Source organism: Thermobia domestica, chromosome 15, assembly GCF_964235325.1.
Source record: "Thermobia domestica chromosome 15, izTheDome1.hap1.1, whole genome shotgun sequence".
NCBI lineage: Eukaryota > Metazoa > Arthropoda > Insecta > Zygentoma > Lepismatidae > Thermobia > Thermobia domestica.
Window position 1 is genome coordinate 7,285,882 of NC_137468.1, and position 19,730 is coordinate 7,305,611.

The window sequence follows — 19,730 nt, forward strand, 5'->3', positions numbered from 1 at the left end:
CTAAATCATTATCTAATTATATTTTTATAAGAAGATAGTTATAGATATGCGACAATCATTTTGGACATGAGTGTACACCCGCCAGTCAAGGTCACTGCCCTTTCGACCACTGGGCCACCCTGTCTAACCTCAGTCGTTGTTTTACCACCAATTCAGTGACGAAATAAGTACGTAATATTATTTCCCGGGTAATCCAAACCCCCCCCGAAATCCGAACAGGCTTCAGCCCCATTAGTTCGGATTTGAGGGGTTGTACTGTACTGATTTTTGTAGATTTCTTAGGAGGTGTTTTTGCTTTTATCTGTTCAAGTTACGTCACAGTACTTTTAGAGACAATTGCTGTGGTGGAAATAATGATTGGTCTTACTGTAACGTTCTGACATTTTCATAACTTTTTTTTTGATTTCGTCAGCCAAGTCGGACAAGTAACAATCCATCGTTGTTAGGATTTTCTCGGGGTTCTTCCGTTTCCTCCCACATTCTAATTTCATCAATTACTTCATACTCAAATACTTTCATTATTCATCTGTCTCATTTAGCCTAAAGGGCAAAATTGTGGGGCGTAAAACGAAAATTTCATTTCACTTCATAATAGTGCCTGAAAATCAGAAAGAAAAAAATATTATCGACAGCTTGTCTGAATAATGAAAATGATAAGAACAAAGTATCGAAATTGAAAATTAAATTTCAAACCAAATAAATTTTAATATAATTATTTAAAAATATGTATAACTATTTTACCATTTCATCGCCTTCGATAGCTTTAAGAGCTCCCTCCAAATCTTGATCAGCTAATCCATTGCAGATCTCGGTATCATGATCCAACCTGTAAAAAATAGAAGTAATCAAGAATTTCTTTCAATAATTCTTAATTCCTCAAGGTTAACAGCCAGAAATATTGAATAGAAGTAATTACAGATTTATTTCAAGAAATCTTATTTTCTCAAGGTTAACAACCAGAAATAAGTCATCATGGATTTCTTTCAATAACTCTTAATTTCTCAAGGTTAATAGCCAGCAATATTTCAGAACGAAGTCCAGCAGAAAAGACTAGAACTGAAATATTTTTATCGTTCATTTTTTGGACACAGGCAGGATGTGAAGAAATCATTTGAACTTGACTAAACTTCTTTTGAAGATAGACTTTGACTTAAATATTGGTTACGTCAAATATTTTCTTGTAGACACCTTTGGTTTCCGTATTTTAGCCATAGCAGTTAGGGTTTGGCCTTAGTGAAATGTTAGCAACAAAAAGTTTACTCAAATGTTAGCAACAAAGAAGTTTAATGAAATGTTATCAACAAAAGTTAAGTCAAATGTTAGCAACAAAAAGTCTATTCAAATGTTTGCAACAAATAGGTTTAATCAAATGTTAGCAACAAAAAGTCTAGTCAAATGTTAACAACAAAAAATGTTTAGTGAAATGTCAGCAATAAAGAGGCTTAATCAAATGTTAGCAACAAAGAAGTTTAGTCAAATATTATCGACAGAAAGGTCTATTCAAATGTTAGCAACAAAGAGGTTTAGTCGAATGTTATCAACAAAAATATTTAGTGAAATATATCGACAGAAAAGTCTAGTCAAATGTTTGCAACAAAGAGATTTAGTCGAATGTTATCAACAAATATGTTTAGTGAAATGTTATCAACAGAAAAGTCTAGTCAAATGTTAGCAACAAAAAAGTTCAGTTAAGTGTTAGCAATACAGACGTTTAGTCAAATGTTAGCAACAAAGAAGTTGGGTCAAATGTTAGTAACAAAGAAGTTTAGTCAAATGTTAGGAACAAAGAAGTTTACTACTTGCTATTTGGAACAAGGATTGCGAGGTAAATACATGGAACAAACCAGTTAAATAAATGAAGTTTACTTATAACAGAGGTATGGTGGAATCAATAAAGGTAGATTATTTCGTAATCAGAAAATTAATTGCTATTGATACCAGTAAAACAAAGAAATTCTCTACAAAGCGTTACAATAGAGATATACACTATTTCATTTGAATTTTGTAACGTTTTAAACAAATATTTACTGAAATTTAACATTTGCAAAATTGGAGGCGATGACGTAAAATTAACGGGCCACCGCAGTAAAATTTCTTGATTCCATTTCTTAAATTAACAAAATAATGTTGCAGTTATAAAGGGAATATTAATAATGAAATATAAAGAAAGACTATTAGTACTATTAATACTATTAAATACTATTAATACTGATAGTCACGAAAGATACTCGGTCTTTGGTGCTTCAATATACCCTTATATTAATTACAAAATCTAGTTCTATGCGCTTCGAATTCTAAAGGTATATTACCATGTTCATTATCACATCTCTTTATTATTATTAAATATTGTAATGCACCACGTGCTTCTGTGCGCAAACAATGTCATATGTTCCTGTTTGTAAACATCAACACATGTATTTACACCGGAGTACTACATACCACGTGGGATTACTACGAGAAGCAGACGACGAAACACCAGCACCTCATACTAGTCATATGACAAGAGGACAGCAGCAGGGCCACCGCCACTCTAGGACGCCTATGTAATAAGACAGCATCCAGCGGACATGCACCAGTCTTCGATTGCCCTCCCTCCTGTTGCTTGCTTGGAGCACTAGGAGTAACCTAACCTGAAAGCCTCTAGTTTGCTGCGGGACTCTTGGCTATTCCTTTGCTCCTGGTTTAGCCTGCTTCGTTGCTCTGGTTGGGATCCCAACGCCAGTTGCTTATGCTGCTTCGGCATGCTGTGATTTTTAATCCCCCCTCATTGCTTGCTTCGGAGCATTGGGGTTTCCTACGCCACTCTGCTTAGCCTGCTTTGGTGTTCTGTAGAGATCCTGTCATTGACCGCACGGTCTTGGGCTACTTTATTTCTATCTCACAATAGAGAAAATTGTACTAAAGTACTTGTGTAAATACTGTTGTTATTAGTGGGAGTCGATTCTGGACTCTTATTTTATCAACCTAGCTCTACCTATACCAGCACTAGCGAAATGTTACAATATTCTGTCTTTTTGCAGGTCTTGGGATCAGTGTTGCCACACTTGGTACAATTGTACAAAATTCAGCCCTTTTTGTCATTCATCGGTCCATTGGTACCACGCTGGAATTTTCAACCCCTTTTGTGAAAAAGCTGGTACAATTCTACCCAATTCAGTACCATTTAACAAATACTTGTGACATTTACAAAAGTGTCAGTATATCTCACGTTACTCATACCGTGTGTTGGACTCTTAAAAATGCTCTTGAAAATTTGTTCTGTGACGTTGCACCGTATAAGCCCTTTTTGTTTCAATTTGGTACTATTTTTGAGCCCACTCCAGAGCTAGGATTGTGGCAACACTGCTGCTTGGGATTAATGTTTTTTTTTTTTTTTTTTTTAATTTTAAGTTTGAGACTGAAACTGTTTCTTCTACGTTTCTTGATCTTCAGTTTCTTCTTTTAATCTCCAATATTTTCTTCTACCTTTTAAATCACCTATCAATTGGGTGCTTCTTCCTAATAGGAGCGACGAAATGAAAATTTCTCTCAACTCCAAGCAAGGTAGTGTCATAATTTACTAATTCTCATCACCGAAAAAAAAAATATAGTCACTACCAAATGCAATTTAATATATTTACGAAATAAAAAGAAACATTAAGAGATAGGAATGGCCTTTTTCAGCTTCTGTGGCTCCATAACTGTAGGAAAAGAGTGTTATTGACTGTTTAGAATTCGTCCAATGCTCGCTCTCGAGGTTAATATTGGATTTCCGTTCACGTTCTGTCGTCCTTGTTTTATGCACACGGTCACAATCTCGTAGCTGCACCGGCAACTACGTCACGTGCTGTCAAAACGGAAGTTACTTAACGTAAGATCTATATATTGCAATAAACTTACTTCCTGTGTCTGGACATTTATTTTATTATTAATACTTGTATTGAGCAATAATAACGTTAGTTCACTAGTAGGTGTATAGTACAAGGTTATACTCTTTCAAGGTCCTTATTCTTTAGTTATCAACGTCATGGTACTGTTCGTGGGTTTCCGTTAAGAAAATTTCCCTCGACTGACACAAGATTTTACCTTTTTTTAATTAATTTTTTTCCTAGTTTGTTGAGTGTTCAACTCCTATGACAGAAGTTATGTGATAAAATTAATTTAGTTATATTAAAAGAAGTGCCAATTATATTCATTTTATTCGTTTGCTTTTTAAGTACTTCTTCCACTGTTTTAAACAAAAATAGACACAAATTATGCTACTTTAAACACACGCACACACAAAAAAACTATTGGTATTGTGTTAGTTTGATCTTGATGAACGAAGAAAATTTTAAGCATTTATATTGTAAATCAGTCAGCACAAGAATTTCCCCTAGATTTTCACGTTTTATCGAAAAATTCCCTTTTCGACTTTTTTTTTTTTTGCTAAATTCACCTATGATATTTCCCTAGATTACGAAAATTTCCCTCAAAGTATGGACACTGTGTCAGGCAGAGGCGGATCTAGAATTTAAAAACTGGGGGAGGGGCAGCCAAAATCCAGACTATGATAGGTATATCATGAGTTTACTGTGAACTTTCAAAAATGTATAAATAATAGCTTAAATTATTTTTGTCACCCAAAAACTGAGGGGGTGCCTACGCCGCCCCGGCCCCGGACTAGATTCACCATTGCATGTCAGGGTAAATAATCAAATTGAAGTATTATCTTTGATGGAATGTACTTCTCTATCACCGAATGGATGGCAAAGCTCGTAGAGATCGGATCTTCCTTGCTCTTCTAGTGGCTGACACGCGCGCCTTTGATCTTGGGTTCAATTCACGGTTGAATGAAATTTGAACTCATTACCTTAAATAGGTTCACGTCTCATATAGCCTCAATGCTAAAAATAGATGCGAAACTCAAACCCAACAAACCCTCGTTCAGATCTGTGAATCAAAATCCCGTAGACAACGTAGACAAGACTTTTAAAAGTTGGTTTAGAAAATTACATAAAATTAAAATCCCCTATTCTTAAATAGTCATGCTGAGAGAATAGTGTCTCTATAACTTTCATAATGAAACACTGAGCCTAAGTATTATTCCTGGTTGAAGTAGAATACTTACGGAGGACAAGTGAAGACTACTTACGGAGGACAAATCAAAACAACTTTAAAAATTATAGAAAGTTACGTCCCCTGACTCGCATCCAATACTGCTGGATACAATTAATCTTGACGAGCTCATGATAGACCACCACTGCATTATTTCATTTCCATGGACTTTATGACAGTGTACCTCTGTATTACTTTCTCTTGACGCAGCTTAAGACAGTCTACTTCTGTATTATTTTATTTTGACGCAACTCATGACAATCTACATCTCGATTAGTTCATCCTGACACAGTTCATGATAGCCAACCATTGTATTATATTATCTTGACGCAGCTTAAGAGAGTATACCTCTGTATTAATTTATCTTGACGCAGCTTCTAATAGTCTATCTCATTTTGACGCAGGTTCTGGCAACCTACATCTCAGTTATTTCATCTTGACGCAGCTCGTAACAATCTATCTCTGCATTATTTCAGTTTGACGCAGATGATCAAAATCTACATCCTTTATTTCATCTTGACATCTTATGAGAGTCTACCTTTATGTTCCTTTATCTTGACGCAGCTTCTAACGGTCTATCTGTATTATTTCATTTGGATGAAGCTTATGATAAAATACATACCTTTTATTTTATCTTGACGAAGCTCACGACATCCTATCATTGTATTATTTTATCTTGACGCAGTTTATGACATTCTATCTCTCTATCACTTCACTTTGACGCAGCATATGACATCCTACTACTAGTACTTCACTTCGATTGCTGGTACGAGCTCAAGCGTTTCGGATTAGATGTTAAGCTGTGAGTTCACTTCTTATATAGTTATCAGTGCTGAAAGAGACGATAAGTTCCAAATCAAGTACGTAATTAATACTCACCGATATCGAAAGGCATGCAGAAGTGTCTGTAGAATGCACTGCGTGTACAAGTGACTCCATCTGTAGCCCAACGTGAACAATCTTTGCATTTCTCGTTCCAATATCTGCAAGGCATTCCGGTTTAGTTTATGTCTGAAATGACAAGAATCGTAATCAAAATTAGGATCGATATAATAATAATAATAATAATAATAATAATAATAATAATAATAATAATAATAATAATAATAATAATAATAATAATAATAATAAAAGTCATGTTTTAACGTACGGAGAAAACTCCAACACAATTTTGAAATACTTTTAAAACATTTTGCAAGTTAATCTTTTGCTAGTTTCTCGATCCCCAATTTAATTTTTATCCAATTAAGTAGTCCCGCTAGATGATAGTTTCATATATCTCGCTCAAATCATGACCTGACAATCGACTTTTATTTACCCTAATGTTTTTGCTTTATTCAATTATGAATTGTTCATTCATCAAACAAAAACCTTAAGACTTATAAAAATGAAAATAATATTTAATTGGACAAGTTAAACTTACAGTTGTATAAGCAACTTTTTCTTTAAAAAAAAAGACTTAGACGTTAATCAGCTCTAGGAAACAGAGATGTTATGGGTCAATGAAAACTTGACCCATGACCCACTGACTGAACACCGACCCATCACCCACCATAACCCTGAGCTCCTTCGTGGCTAAACTGTTAGCGCACGCGTCTTTGGCGTAGGAGACCCGGGTTCGATTCGTGGCGGGAGCTCATGTAGTTCGGATTCCACATTAATCAGTAGGTCCACGTCTCATATAGCCTCGCTGCTGAAAGTGGCGTTAAACTCAAAATGAACTCAACCCACCATGACCCACTCTGACCCAACACCCACCAAAATCCATCGTCATCAACTCTGATCCATGATTCACGCCCTCCTCTCCCTGACTAAAGAGTTTACCCTCGTAATAAAATAAGGCTGTGAAATTATAATTAATCGGAGTTGGAATTTCTACGGTCAATCGCTCAAGCACCACTCTGTTACAATACCGGCAGCTCTGAACTTTACGCCACAAAATGGTAAAGTGTTTGCATTGGCTATATTACGATGAATTTCAATTTAATTATCATATAAAATTATCTCCTTGTTGAATTGCAGATACTTTTCAGTGGAAAATAGGATGAAATTTGAAAGTCTCAAATCAAGGTAAAGTAGGTATACGTAAAGGAAAAAAAGTGTAAAATTCGACTGTGTCTTGAAAGTCAAATAGTGAGTCCTATTGCTATTATTACAATTACAAATATCAATATCCAAAAGTGCTTAAGTTCGTTTTTTCACTTAGATATACTCATCTCAGGTAAATAAATAGAAACAAATAAAAAAATGAAGAAAAATGGAAACCCTGAAAGGAAAAGTAGACAAATTCACCAGTGTTAAGAAGATACTGTCTACAATGTACTGAGCGAAGTGGATCGGTGGGTTTGTGAGTCGGAGTGTGTCATGATGGGTCGGAGAGCTACAATGAGTCACGCTCTGTTGACCCACGATCCACTAACCCATCTTGACCCAATTGAGCGACAACCCACTGACCCACTCCATCTCTGATAGTCTCTTAACAGAGAACTTAATTCAGAACTTCATTCAAGTGTCTACACATAATAGAGGAAGTTCTTATAGTAAAGGGAACAGTTGTTTTGTTCCCTAAATTATTACCGTACCTTGAGCGTAATTACTGGAAAACAAAGAAAATAATATATTACTGTAACTTTAATCTGCTCAATTAAAAAGATAAAAATAGCTGTTTTTCTAGAACTATTACCTAAATTATCTTATAATGCAGTATTTTAATACAAAACATGAATGCTACAGTCAGACATACATTCCCCCATTACTGTCTATCTGGGCCATCCAAACAAATAAATATCAGTGGTAGAGCGTTCATCTCCGGTGCTTGGGGTCCCTGGTTCGATCCCAGCTCGCACCGTGTAGACTTTGTGGTGGACAAATACCGTGCTCGTGGGTTTTCCCGGGGTTCTCCCGTTTCCTCCCACTTTCTTCATTCCACCATTTCATTCATCTCTCATCATCACCGTCTCCTTTAGCCTAACCGGGATAACCGTGGGACGTAAACCTTAAAGATTTCATTTCATTTCATTTCCAAAAAATAAAGAAGTTTTGGTGTGAAACACAAACAACAAATGATCTGTGTAAAAGATCTTTTTGAACTCCTTCGTGGCTAAGCGGTTAGCGTACGCGCCTGTGGCATGGGAGACCTGGGTTCGATTCCCGGCGGGAGCTCATGTGATTCGGTTCCACGTTAATCAGTAGCTCCCGTTTCATATAGCCTCGCTGCAGAAGGGGACATTAAAACTCAAAATCAAATCAACTCAACTCTACTTTTCATCACATTCTCCAATACACATTCAAGGACTCGTCATAGCGTGATACAACCTCATGCTTCACACTCGAATAAATTTAATAATTTTACACATTTGGTAGCAAACAGTTCAATTATTCGAAGACTCATGATTCCGTTCAATCACCGAAAAAACAGAAAAATAGGTGTAACGAAATATTTGAAGTAAGAATACAGAACGAAATAAACATTGAGAAGAAACAATAGAAAATACAAAGAAAAAGAAGACTGACTGGTGTATGCGAAAATTGCAATACCGAGAATAAAATGACGGGAATCCTTCTGTACTCACACGCAACTAAAATTTCAGCAGCGTGTAGCGTGCGTGGATCTACCAGCATCCTACGGAATAGTACCATAATACGGCGGTTTACGCTACACTCAGATAACAGAGTATAAACCAGAAAGCACTAAATCTATAATAAATTTTTTCTCCTACTTTGGATATGTCCAGTAGCATGTACACTATACGTAACCGATGACAATGCAAACGAATAGGACCGCATAGTTGGCGTACGAGAAAGTGGCTTCACGTACAAGGTATACCTCCACACCAGTTATGCGTGTGTGTGTGTAAGGAATGCTCAGACAATAACAGTATATAATAACGATCAGGCATTCGAGTGCGCAATGTTGCTACCTCACACGGGTTACCATCTTGTTCACAGATCGTACAACTTATTTATAGTGTAAGTTTAAAGCTGGAACACGGTAACGGATGTGAACTTACCTCAATAGCGTCATTGCAGATCTTTTGATGGGCAGGAAGAAAGATTGTTCACCTCCATAAGAGTATCTAGTATTTTATTACTATATTAAAATGTAATTTATTAAAAAGTATGCGTTTCTCAATTCAGAGGAAAGTAATTGTTCCCTCTACTCTCGCCAGATGATGCCCCTGACTTGTCTATCTCAATGGCTTGACAGTATCTGCTAAACGCTAGACTAGGGGCATGCATATCTTAGAAGAACGACGGGTACTGCTCTTACCTTTTTCTGCACTGTCACCTGACATTTCGTCTATAGAACATATGTGGGATATAGTTGGTCGATACAACCCTCCAACAGTGGGTATAAATGTTTGGTAGGCTCGAATACAAAGCAGCGTGACTAAAACAAAGTCAACATCTCTTTGATTCGATGTCACAAAGTATAGAGGATCTGACTTTAGAACTTGGAGGGTACGTGCCATTTGGTTTATCACCATTTGGGATGTTGTTCAGTTCTGAATTTTCTGCATAGTCATAAAAAAAAGATATGACGGAAAGGCTGCTTTATGTACAGGACATGGAGCCAGAACAGTGAATCTGTGTGGAAGCAATGGTCAGAGGAGAACCACACGCAGCGGTGGTCGGACAGAAGATTACGTACTACTACTACCCGATGGAATACCATCTTGTTCACACGACTTTGACGAATCCCACGCACCAGAGGTGAGTGCTTTGTCACTGAGTACCTCAGCGCCCGTTGTGTCTTTCTCGGTGTTGCAATTTTTACAAATAGTAGTGTACACACAACTTTCTACTCAAGTTCCTTACAATGATTTTTTTTTTTTTTGCGACTCTCAATGATTATTAGAAATATAAGGTGATTATAAATGATTCGTTGAGTTTGAAAGAGCAGAATTAAAAACGTGTAACACATACAGTAACGAATGAGACATGAAAGTATACAGAAACTGTCCAAGTTTAAAACATATTGTTACAAATGTTCATTGTGGCTTCCTTTCGGCACACGACACGCATCTATTCAGTAATCTAGTTTGTCCAACACTCCATTGGGTTGGGTGATGTGCTGGAGATAACTTACTGATCGTCCCATGGCTTCCTAGATCTCCCGATCTGATATTTTGTAACATTTTTACTTTAAGGCACGTGACTCCTCTACTAGCAACTTTGAGTGAGCTCCAGAATTACACTACAGCTGCATTTAGGACCATTAGTGAGGATATGCTAGACCGGATTTAGGATGAACTTAACTGCATATATGGGGGCCGCGGTGGCTCAGAGGTAGAGCGTTTACCTCTGGTGCATGGGGTCCTTGGTTCGATCCCAGTTCGCGCCAAGTGAATTTTATAGTGGACAAAAACGTGGGTATTCCTGAGTTTTCTCGGGGTACTCCCGGTTCCTCCCACTTTATTCATTTCACCATTCCGGAGGGCGCGGTGGCTCAGTAGTAGAGCGTTCACCTCTGGTGCTTGGGGTCCCGGATTCGATCCCAACCCCCGCCAAGTGAACTTTGTGGTGGACAAACACCGTGCTCGTGGGTTTTTTCAGGGTTCTCCCGTTTCCTCCCACTTTCTTCATTCCATCATTTCACTCATCTCTCATAATCACCGTCTCCTTTAGCCTAACCGGCATAACCGTTGGACGTAAAACTTAAAGATTTCATTTTTTTTTTCATTTCACCATTCCATTCATTTCTTATCTTCACCGTCTCCTTTAGCCTAGTTGGCATAAACGTAGGACATAAAATATTTCATTTAACCTTATAGATGTGCGTCGTGTGACGAAGAGAAGACACACCAAACATTTGTAATAGTATATCTTAAATTTTGACACTTTCTGTATATTTTCATGTGTCATTCGTTGTTGTATGTGGTATACATTTTAATACAACCTCTTCAAACCGAATGAATCGTTTATAATCATCCTGGATAATATTGCTTCTGCATTTGGAATGAGGTTGCTATAGAGAAAGAACATATATATATTGGCTGAAGATGTTACGCAACAAGGAAGATATTGAGATATCAATTAGAGTTGCAATCATTTCAGCTTGTGTTTAGTCGTTTTGTTTACATAAATGTCTGTAAATATAGCAAACGGTCCTCGTTAGATCGATGGTTTGCAAATAGATTTAAAACCATTTTCATGTGTGATGATATGAAAGGTCATTTCTGTATTCGAGTCCGTTGATTGAATTGGAGAGTGAATTCTGGTTTTTACATACGAAACAATAATGTGTTAAGCAAGCGTTGTGGTTACTCTTAACCAGGGGCGGATCCATGACGGACTTCTGGGGGGAGGACGGTGGGTTGTAATACTGCTGAGCTACTTTTAAGAGCTCCAAACTCTGGGATGGGTTTTATTTATATATAAAATAAAATAAAAGTTTCCTCTTCTGGGGGGGGGGCAATCGCCCCGATTGCCCGCCCCCTGGATCCGCCACTGCTTTTAACTGGATAATTGTTGGCAAAGATTCTGAACCGTTTACCAGATTGTGCTTATAATAATAAGATCACTTATACTGTATATATCATTTTAACCTCAAAACTCACATTCTGAAACAACAGAGGTAAAAACCGAATGAAAGCAAAAGTGAATTTCGAACCTCCTGTGACCTTAACATCAATCTGATTTCTATGGTGTAAATGATAGAATGCTCGTCTTTGATCCTAAAGACCCTTAGTTTGATCCCAGACTGTACGATTTTGTGATGGCGTGTCCGTGAGTTTTCTCGGGTTACTCCCGTTTGTTCATTTTTTGAACAATACCAATAACGGAAGAAAACTTACCGATAGATGTCCTCCTCTTGAACTGTTCCATATAATGGTAGGCATCGGCCGAAAGCGTAATCTGAAAATTAAAGAAATAAAATTTAATTATATATGATATGTAAGGTTTCCACACACAAAATACAGAAACGTTTAAGTGAAGAATCTGAAACCGTAATGGAAATTTCTCCAATAATATTTTGTCAATAAGCTTTACTATTTAATGGCGCCTTTTTGTTAAAATTACGTCTCACGAGGAAGGTGGGGGAGCAATCTACCCCTACAAAAAGGAGTAAGAGATTGGGAGTGAGAACATTATACTGCAAAAGTCTTTCTACACTTGTCAATGTCTAAACTTGGTAATAAGTCTGCCACGAAAGAAAAATACGAATACAGTGATAAAACCACTAGGATAAAATTAGTATCCTTTACGGAAACAATTTTAAAGGACTGAAGAAGGAAGTGAGTATTTTAACTTTAAAAAAAGTAGTAAATAGTTTGTTTATTACGCCCAACTTTCCTCATTGTCAACACAGGAAGCTTGCACGCAATGGCACTTTGGTCAACTTCCTCAAAATGAACATTCGGTGGAAGATTCGAAAAGTTTTTTTCGGGAATGAATGTGTTTTGTCGCCCTTTAAATACTTACAGATTAAATACGGTTGTTTTAGTGGTTTCAGGGAAGTTAGTAATCTCTTTGAATGTTATGAAAACACTCCGTCAAATTTAAGCCACGGTGTTCTGTTGCAAAAAGCCAAAGAATTAACTTATGTTAAATTACAGCACTATCGCAAGAGATATGAATAAGAACGGTAGTTACCTAAATGAGTGTTCTACTTTACCTACTTTAGTGAACTTTCAAATTATATATACAGGGGTTATCTCAAAAGTCCCCTGACATAGGGTAACTTTGTTATAATTAGAGTTACAACAAAAGATAACAGAAGAAACCGTCTCCAAATATGTTGTTTTCAATCTAAGGTGAAGATTTTTTTTAAAAAAATCGGACAAGCAGTTTGGGCTATGCACTCTTTATACGCCCAATGTTAAATGAAAATGCAACGTTGCCATTTAACTGAACCCACAACATAAGTGAATGAAGTTACTGTTTGACATGGACATCGATGAGCTGGCCATTGACACGTTAGCATGCAAGACAGTAACTTCATTCATTTATGTTGTGGATTGACGTAAATGGCAACGTTGCATTCTCATTTAATACTGGAAGCATAAAGAGTGTACAGCCCAAACGACTCGTCCAATTTAAAAAATTCCTTCACTTTAGATTGAAAACATCATATTTGGAGACAGTTTCTCCTCTTATGTTTTGTTGTAACAACTCCTGTGTATATATATCACAAGTTTGTACAACGCTACTCTTATGCAAACAATTACTCTAATGACTCCCACTGTGCAACGATTATTTTCCAAGTTTAATGTTATAAAAAAATCTTTGAGAAGTATGAAGAGTTAGAAAATACTGTATATTAAGACTTGACAGCATCAAAGAACTTGGACGTCGGAGAAGTTATTGATAATTTTGCTTAAGTGAAAGCTTGAGGGGAGGAGAGAGAGCTCAAGGTAAGAAAAAAAATTACATTATTATAAAATATCAATTATCAATCACGAATACTTATTTTGCAAATGGATTGCGTTATGTAATAAATTTCTAATACGCCACAGATTTTTTTTTGTAAATATATAAAATATATAAAGATACCCTAATAGCATTGTAGGCATTTAATAGCCTTACTCAAACCATCAAGGCTAAGCGTGTATGTAGGCTTGCACAAGTTTACATTCACATGGTTGCAAACCTAACCAAGAATATAGCAAACTTGATAGTTTCTTGATCGCAAGCTTGTTTCAGATTTGACGATAATACATAATATAAGGTCAGCCTTAAAATTCCTTTAAATTTACACACCTGTCAAGCATAAGTTAAAATTTGTACTTCGCAGATAACCTCTAAGGTTAAGTATAAGACACAAGAATTCTTGCTCACCCTTCACTCTTACACCTGGTCTAAGGCAAGGGCGCCGATTCTAGGGGGCTGTCGGGCCCCCCAAAGCTCATGTGGGCCCCATGTATTTTATCAATATGTATTTTATTGTTATATGTATTTTTTATGAATGGGCCCCCCAAAGTTACAGTTAAATCGGCGCCCTTGGTCTACGCATACGCAGGTTTATACGCCAAAGCTATCTGGACTCCAGGTACGACTTAAAATTTACATTTGGGAAAGCCGCCATACATAGAGTGGACTTCTAAGGTTAAGTTTTTCAAGGAAAAGTAGACTTACTGTAGACGTGCTTGCTTATTGGGTGGGCATTTACATATAAAATTCTAATATAAAGAGGTCTGAAAACCTGTATTACACCATTGGCTCCAAGTATGTACATTATAAACAGAAATAAATCGTACATGGCGTTCACCTCTGGTGCATGAATTCCTTGGTTCGATCCCAGCTCGCGCCAAGTGAACTTTTTGTGGTGGAAAAATATCGTGGGTGTGAGTTTTCTTGGGGTTCTCCCGTTTCATCCCACTTACCTCATTCCACCATTGCATTTATTTCTCACCATAACCGTCTTCTTTAGCCTAGCCGGCATAATTGTGGAACGTAAAACTGAAAGATTTCATTTCATATCAACAAAAGAACAAGAAACTGAATATAAAAATAGGGGATCATCTGGGGACGGAAGTAGAAGAATTCTGTTACTTAGGGAGTAAAATAAGAAACGAGAATGGGTGCAAACAAGATGTAAAATCTAAAATAGGTCAGGCGGAGAAGACATTTGAAGGGGGAAAAAAAGAAATCTTCTAACTGGAAACATTGACATAAGAGTGAAGAAAAGGCTAATGAAATCATGTGTGAATGTGAGACATGGACACTAGAGAAGAGGATAAACTGAGAATGGAAGCCTTTGAAAGGTTGTACTATAGAAGAATGACGAAAATTAGACGGACAGACAAGGTATCCGCCTTTGAAAGGTTGTACTATAGAAGAATGACGAAAATTAGACGGACAGACAAGGTATCCGCCTTTGAAAGACTGTACTATAGAAGAATGACGAAAATTGGACGGACAGACAAGGTATCCGCCTTTGAAGGTTTGTACTATAGAAGAATGACGAAAATTAGACGGACAGACAAGGTATCCGCCTTTGAAAGGCTGTACTATAGAAGAATAACGAAAATTAGACGGACAGACAAGGTATCCGCCTTTGAAAGGTTGTACTATAGAAGAATGACGAAAATTAGACGGACGAACAAGGTATCAAATAAGAGAGTATTGAACATGGTAGGAGCAAAAAGATGTATGTATCGAAAATTATTTTGAAAAGATGAGATAAGATGATTGGACACATTACGAGACATGGAGGAATCATGTTAGTAGAACTTTTCAATTTCAAGTGTGACCCTACTGGCGCTGCTGTCGACCTATGTTTTCTCGTACCTCCCTCGAAACAGGAGGGACCAATTGCTATAGCCGAGATCCTTCAACAGTTGGATTTGGACAGGGTTGCCACATTGAATTATTTCACGAGTTTCTTTTCTGTTAGCCATTCTAAGTAGCCTACGATTTTCACTTGCCAAGACCAAACGGGCTGAATGACAAATTGGCAACACAACCGAGGTCATTCACTTCTTTCCTCAAAGTAAAGGGAAGGTTTCCTCCATAAGAGAGTAACCGGGGGGTGGGGCTGAAGTATGTTTTACATATTTTCCGAGGGTACACTTGAAATCAAAATGCTCTAGCTATGGACGGAATTGCAGAAGGAAAAGTACCTACAGGAAAGCCGGGATTCAAATATACAGACTCAATAATACAAGATATAGTGAAGATAATCTACAAAGGAATGAAAAGTCTGGCCCAGGATAGGGAAGGGTGGAAAGGTGCGTCAAACCAGTCAATAGATTGCTGAATTGAGATGATGATTATGACGCATACCAATCGATATATCTTATTGATCTGAGTAAAATTATGTGTGTGAGTGCAAATTCCCATGTGTAGTTTTCGAGTCAATCGAAAAAAAAAACTATTTTTTAAGTTCTAAAACTTGATGCTTTGAAATAACACGCGACCTATTAACGTGTTACTGATATAAAAACAAACAGTAATTATGCTATTCATTATAACACTAGCAAAACAATACATGATATAACTAGCTTAATGAGACAGAGCCAAAATTATGATTAAATTCTACTGCAAGGATCCGTGCACCCACACGTACTAGAATCCACATGTTTTCACGATTATAAACAAATAGCAGCAGACGACAGAAGGAAACTACACTTTAAAGAAGAAACGAAGAAGACACGGAAAGCCACGAAGAAATCCGACGACCCCTCCACAGGTCCTTCCTCCAAAAGAATGGCTATAAAAACGGAGGACGAGATTAAGAAGCTATTAGTTGCCAGTGCTCATCATTCAATTACAAAATCTACTTCCGAGGCCGCCAGGGGCTACGTAGATATCCTTTAATACTTGCTCTCGGAGCTGCTATGAGCTACAGAGTATAACCTATCCCATCTGATGCCACTGTAGGCAAAGACAAACATCCTTTTCACCCAAAGGTAACACATCGTATGATGAAGGGAAATGTTTATACCCTATACTGAGAGCATTTTAGAGTGATCAAAGACTTAGAGAAAAAACTCTTTAAAACTTTGTAGTGTACAAAAGATTATATAAGAATTTTTTTTAATAATAAAAGGGTAAAGGTTTAATTGCCGTGTACAAAGGTACCCGAACTCGTAAGGTCGGTGCTCGTGAGTTCGGAACTCACGCTTATTTGACCTCAACCTCACAAAGTGAGTGAGAGGTTGACTGAGCGCGTGTTTCAAATCATGATGTGAGCGTGATGTCGACATGATGTGAGCGTGACGTCGAAATGATGTTGTGAGTGTGAGGTCAAATGTTGGTTTTACGATGTGAGCATGAGGTCGAGTGAACGTCATGTCAAAAGGATGTTGTGAGTTTGAGGTCGGGTGAGGGTGAGGTTGAAAGGATGTTGTGAGCGTGAGTTTGAGTGACGTTACCCCAAAGTGGGCACCTTTGTCCGTGTAAACTATTTTGACTGCCCACAAAATGTTCCACTATAGTTTAATTTTTTATTTAACTCTAATGCTTTTCAAAGACAAGATATAAGCGACAGATTACATCGGGTTGAACAAAGTGACATGGTTGGCGATAAATTCTAATGCGTAGTTTCCGAAAAATCCGAAAGTTTATGGTTTGAAAAAGTATCTCGTTCTTTGCCGATCTGACACAATTAGTAGTTTTTAATTTGCTAGAATAAATTGTTTATTTATTTATTTATGAACTCTATATGGAAAACATACACTGTTAAGAAGTAAGATTGTATCCATTGTTCTTTGGTTTCCCCTAACATTGACGTACACTCATGTCCAAAATTATTGTCGCATGTCTATAAATATGTTGTTGTAGGAATATAATTTGACAACGAATTCGCCCGGTATTTCTTATAATGTTAGTATGTGTATAATCGGCAAAGACATGTATGTGGAAAATTTCATGTCAAAAGAGCAGTAAATAAGAACAATAAAACGAAAATAAAACTTTCTTGTCCATTTAGCAACATTTTGTTTTACTCATTCTAATTTTTGTATTTATAATTTTTTTCCTATGAAATTTACCATAAATATACATTTCCCAATTACACACACAGTATCAGTATTAAAAGTATCCTGTAAAATCATTATCAAATTATATTCTTACAAGAAGACAGTTGTGGATATGTGACAATCATTTTGGACATGAGTGTACATACTACTTGTAACATTGTAGAATTCACTCACAACGTTCTTTATTCAAATAATTACAAGGCGTGTTCGGAAAGTAAGTACCGTTTTGAAAAAAGAAAATACTAAAACAGGTTTGCTCAAGCCAAATTTATTTTTACATGAAAGAGCACAACGTAACATATTTTTCGACATAGTTTTCACCAATGTTCAAACACTTGTCAGAGCGGGTGACAAACTTGTTCAAACCTTCTTTCAACGACACATCCCGCCACTGTCTGGGAAGTTCGCACTGTACCCAGTGGTAAAACCAACGCGGAACGATACTGTGAGACCCTGAGAAACCTTCGGCATGCAACACAAAACATAAGGAGAGGAATGCTTACTAAAGGAGTTGTGTTGCTCCATGACAATACTCGTCCCCATACTGGTGGTGCCACCCAAACGTTAATCCGACAGTCCGGTTGGAAGTTTGACCACCCGCCGTACAGCCCCGACTTGGTGCCGTCTGACTACCACTCGTTCCTGCACTTGAAGCGCGAGCTTGGCGGTAAGCGCTTTGAACGTGATGATTACGAAAGAAAAAAAAACGCTGTGGAGTTATGGTTGTCTTGTCTTGTCTTATCGTAGACCAATACCGGTCAAATAGGTAGGTGCACCAGCTCGCTAGTCGTGTGTGCTACGAATGCAAAATGGTCAAATGTGTACCTCACATGGAGGATTTATGATTCAGAAACAAAATTGAATAAAATACAGGACACAGTTGGGAAGAAAGGACACAATCGGGGAAAAGGTCAAAGTCAGGAAAAGGTCAAAATCGGGAAAGAAGTTCAGACAGTGAAAGAGGGCTGAAAGCCAAGTTGAACAGAGCAAAAAGTTAGAGGAAAGTGGGAAGTGTAAAATGAAAAAAGAACAAAGAGTAGAAAAAAGAAGGAAATGTACTGTATGTATGTGTAAATGTAAAAGAAAGTGTAAGTGTAGCGTAGGTGTATAGGAAATCCCACTCAACTCTTGTCCTCATAGAGCACCACCACACACGAGGCACTCGCCGTAACGGCCACTGTCGAACTTCATGGTTGTCTTTACTGGCAGGATGTTTCTTTGACAAAAGTTTAGACAAGTTAATCACTTACTATGACAAGTGTTTGAAAATTGGAGGAAGCTATGTCGGAAAATAGTTTAAGATGCGCGCTCTTTCATGTAAAAATGATTTTGGCTTGAACACACTTGTTTTAGTAATTTTTTTAAAAACGATACTTACTTTTCGGATATGCCTCGTATTAAAACAATTACTGCATTAGTTTGTTTGAATAAAGTAATTATTCTTTTATCGTCTTATGAAATTCAAAGAGTTATTTTGGAATTTGAATACTTATTCAAATAACTACTTGTTTATCCGGATAATTAGTGTAATTGATTCTTTACCTGACTAATTAAATTGGAAGAAATAAAAGTGTGTTCAGGTAATTAAATTGAAATAATTAAATATTTATTCGTATAATTAAATTGAAACAATTAAATGTTTATTCGTTTAATTGCATTTGGAACAAGTAAAGGTTCTTTTCGTGTAATTCAGTGCAAGCAAGTAATGTTTATTTGTAGAGAGTCTTTCAGTTTTACGTTCCACATTTATGGCCTGTGGGCTAAAGGAGACTGATGATTGGTGCGAGTGCATGATTGGTGGAACGAGAATGTGGAAGGAAACTGGAAAACCGCGAGAAAACCTTTGGAAACGAATTTGTCAACCACAAACTCATATGGCCTCAGATCGAAACATTGGCTCATCGCACCATGTGAATCCTGTACCACTGAGCTATCATGCTCATCTAATGTTTATTTGAGATAATAAAATTGAACAAGTAATCTTTATTCATGTATTTAAATAAATTCAAACAGGTCATATTTCTACAAGTAACTAAATTCAAGCAAGTAATGTTTAATAAAAGCAAGTAATGTTTTAATAAAAGCAAGTAATGTTTGTATAACTAAATTCAAGCAAGTAACGTTTGTATAACTAAATTCAAGCAACTAATGTTTATTTAACTAAATTCAAACAAGTAGTATTTTTTTTATTCTAATAAAATTCAAACAAGTAAAGTTTGCATCACTAAA

General features: G+C 36.8%; 1 protein-coding gene across 2 annotated transcripts in view; it reads right to left on the minus strand.

Annotated features, from left to right (window-relative positions):
- IA-2 (tyrosine phosphatase IA-2) overlaps positions 1 to 19,730 on the minus strand; it is a 775,584-nt gene that overhangs the window by 608,423 nt on the left and 147,431 nt on the right. For both annotated transcript variants that reach the window (XM_081741273.1, XM_081741272.1), the window contains exons 3-5: positions 11,874 to 11,934; positions 5,956 to 6,087; positions 742 to 826 (exon numbers count right to left, since the gene is read on the minus strand). In XM_081741273.1, the coding sequence (XP_081597399.1) occupies positions 742 to 826; positions 5,956 to 6,087; positions 11,874 to 11,934 (278 nt within the window). The remainder of the gene's footprint in view (positions 1 to 741; positions 827 to 5,955; positions 6,088 to 11,873; positions 11,935 to 19,730) is intronic.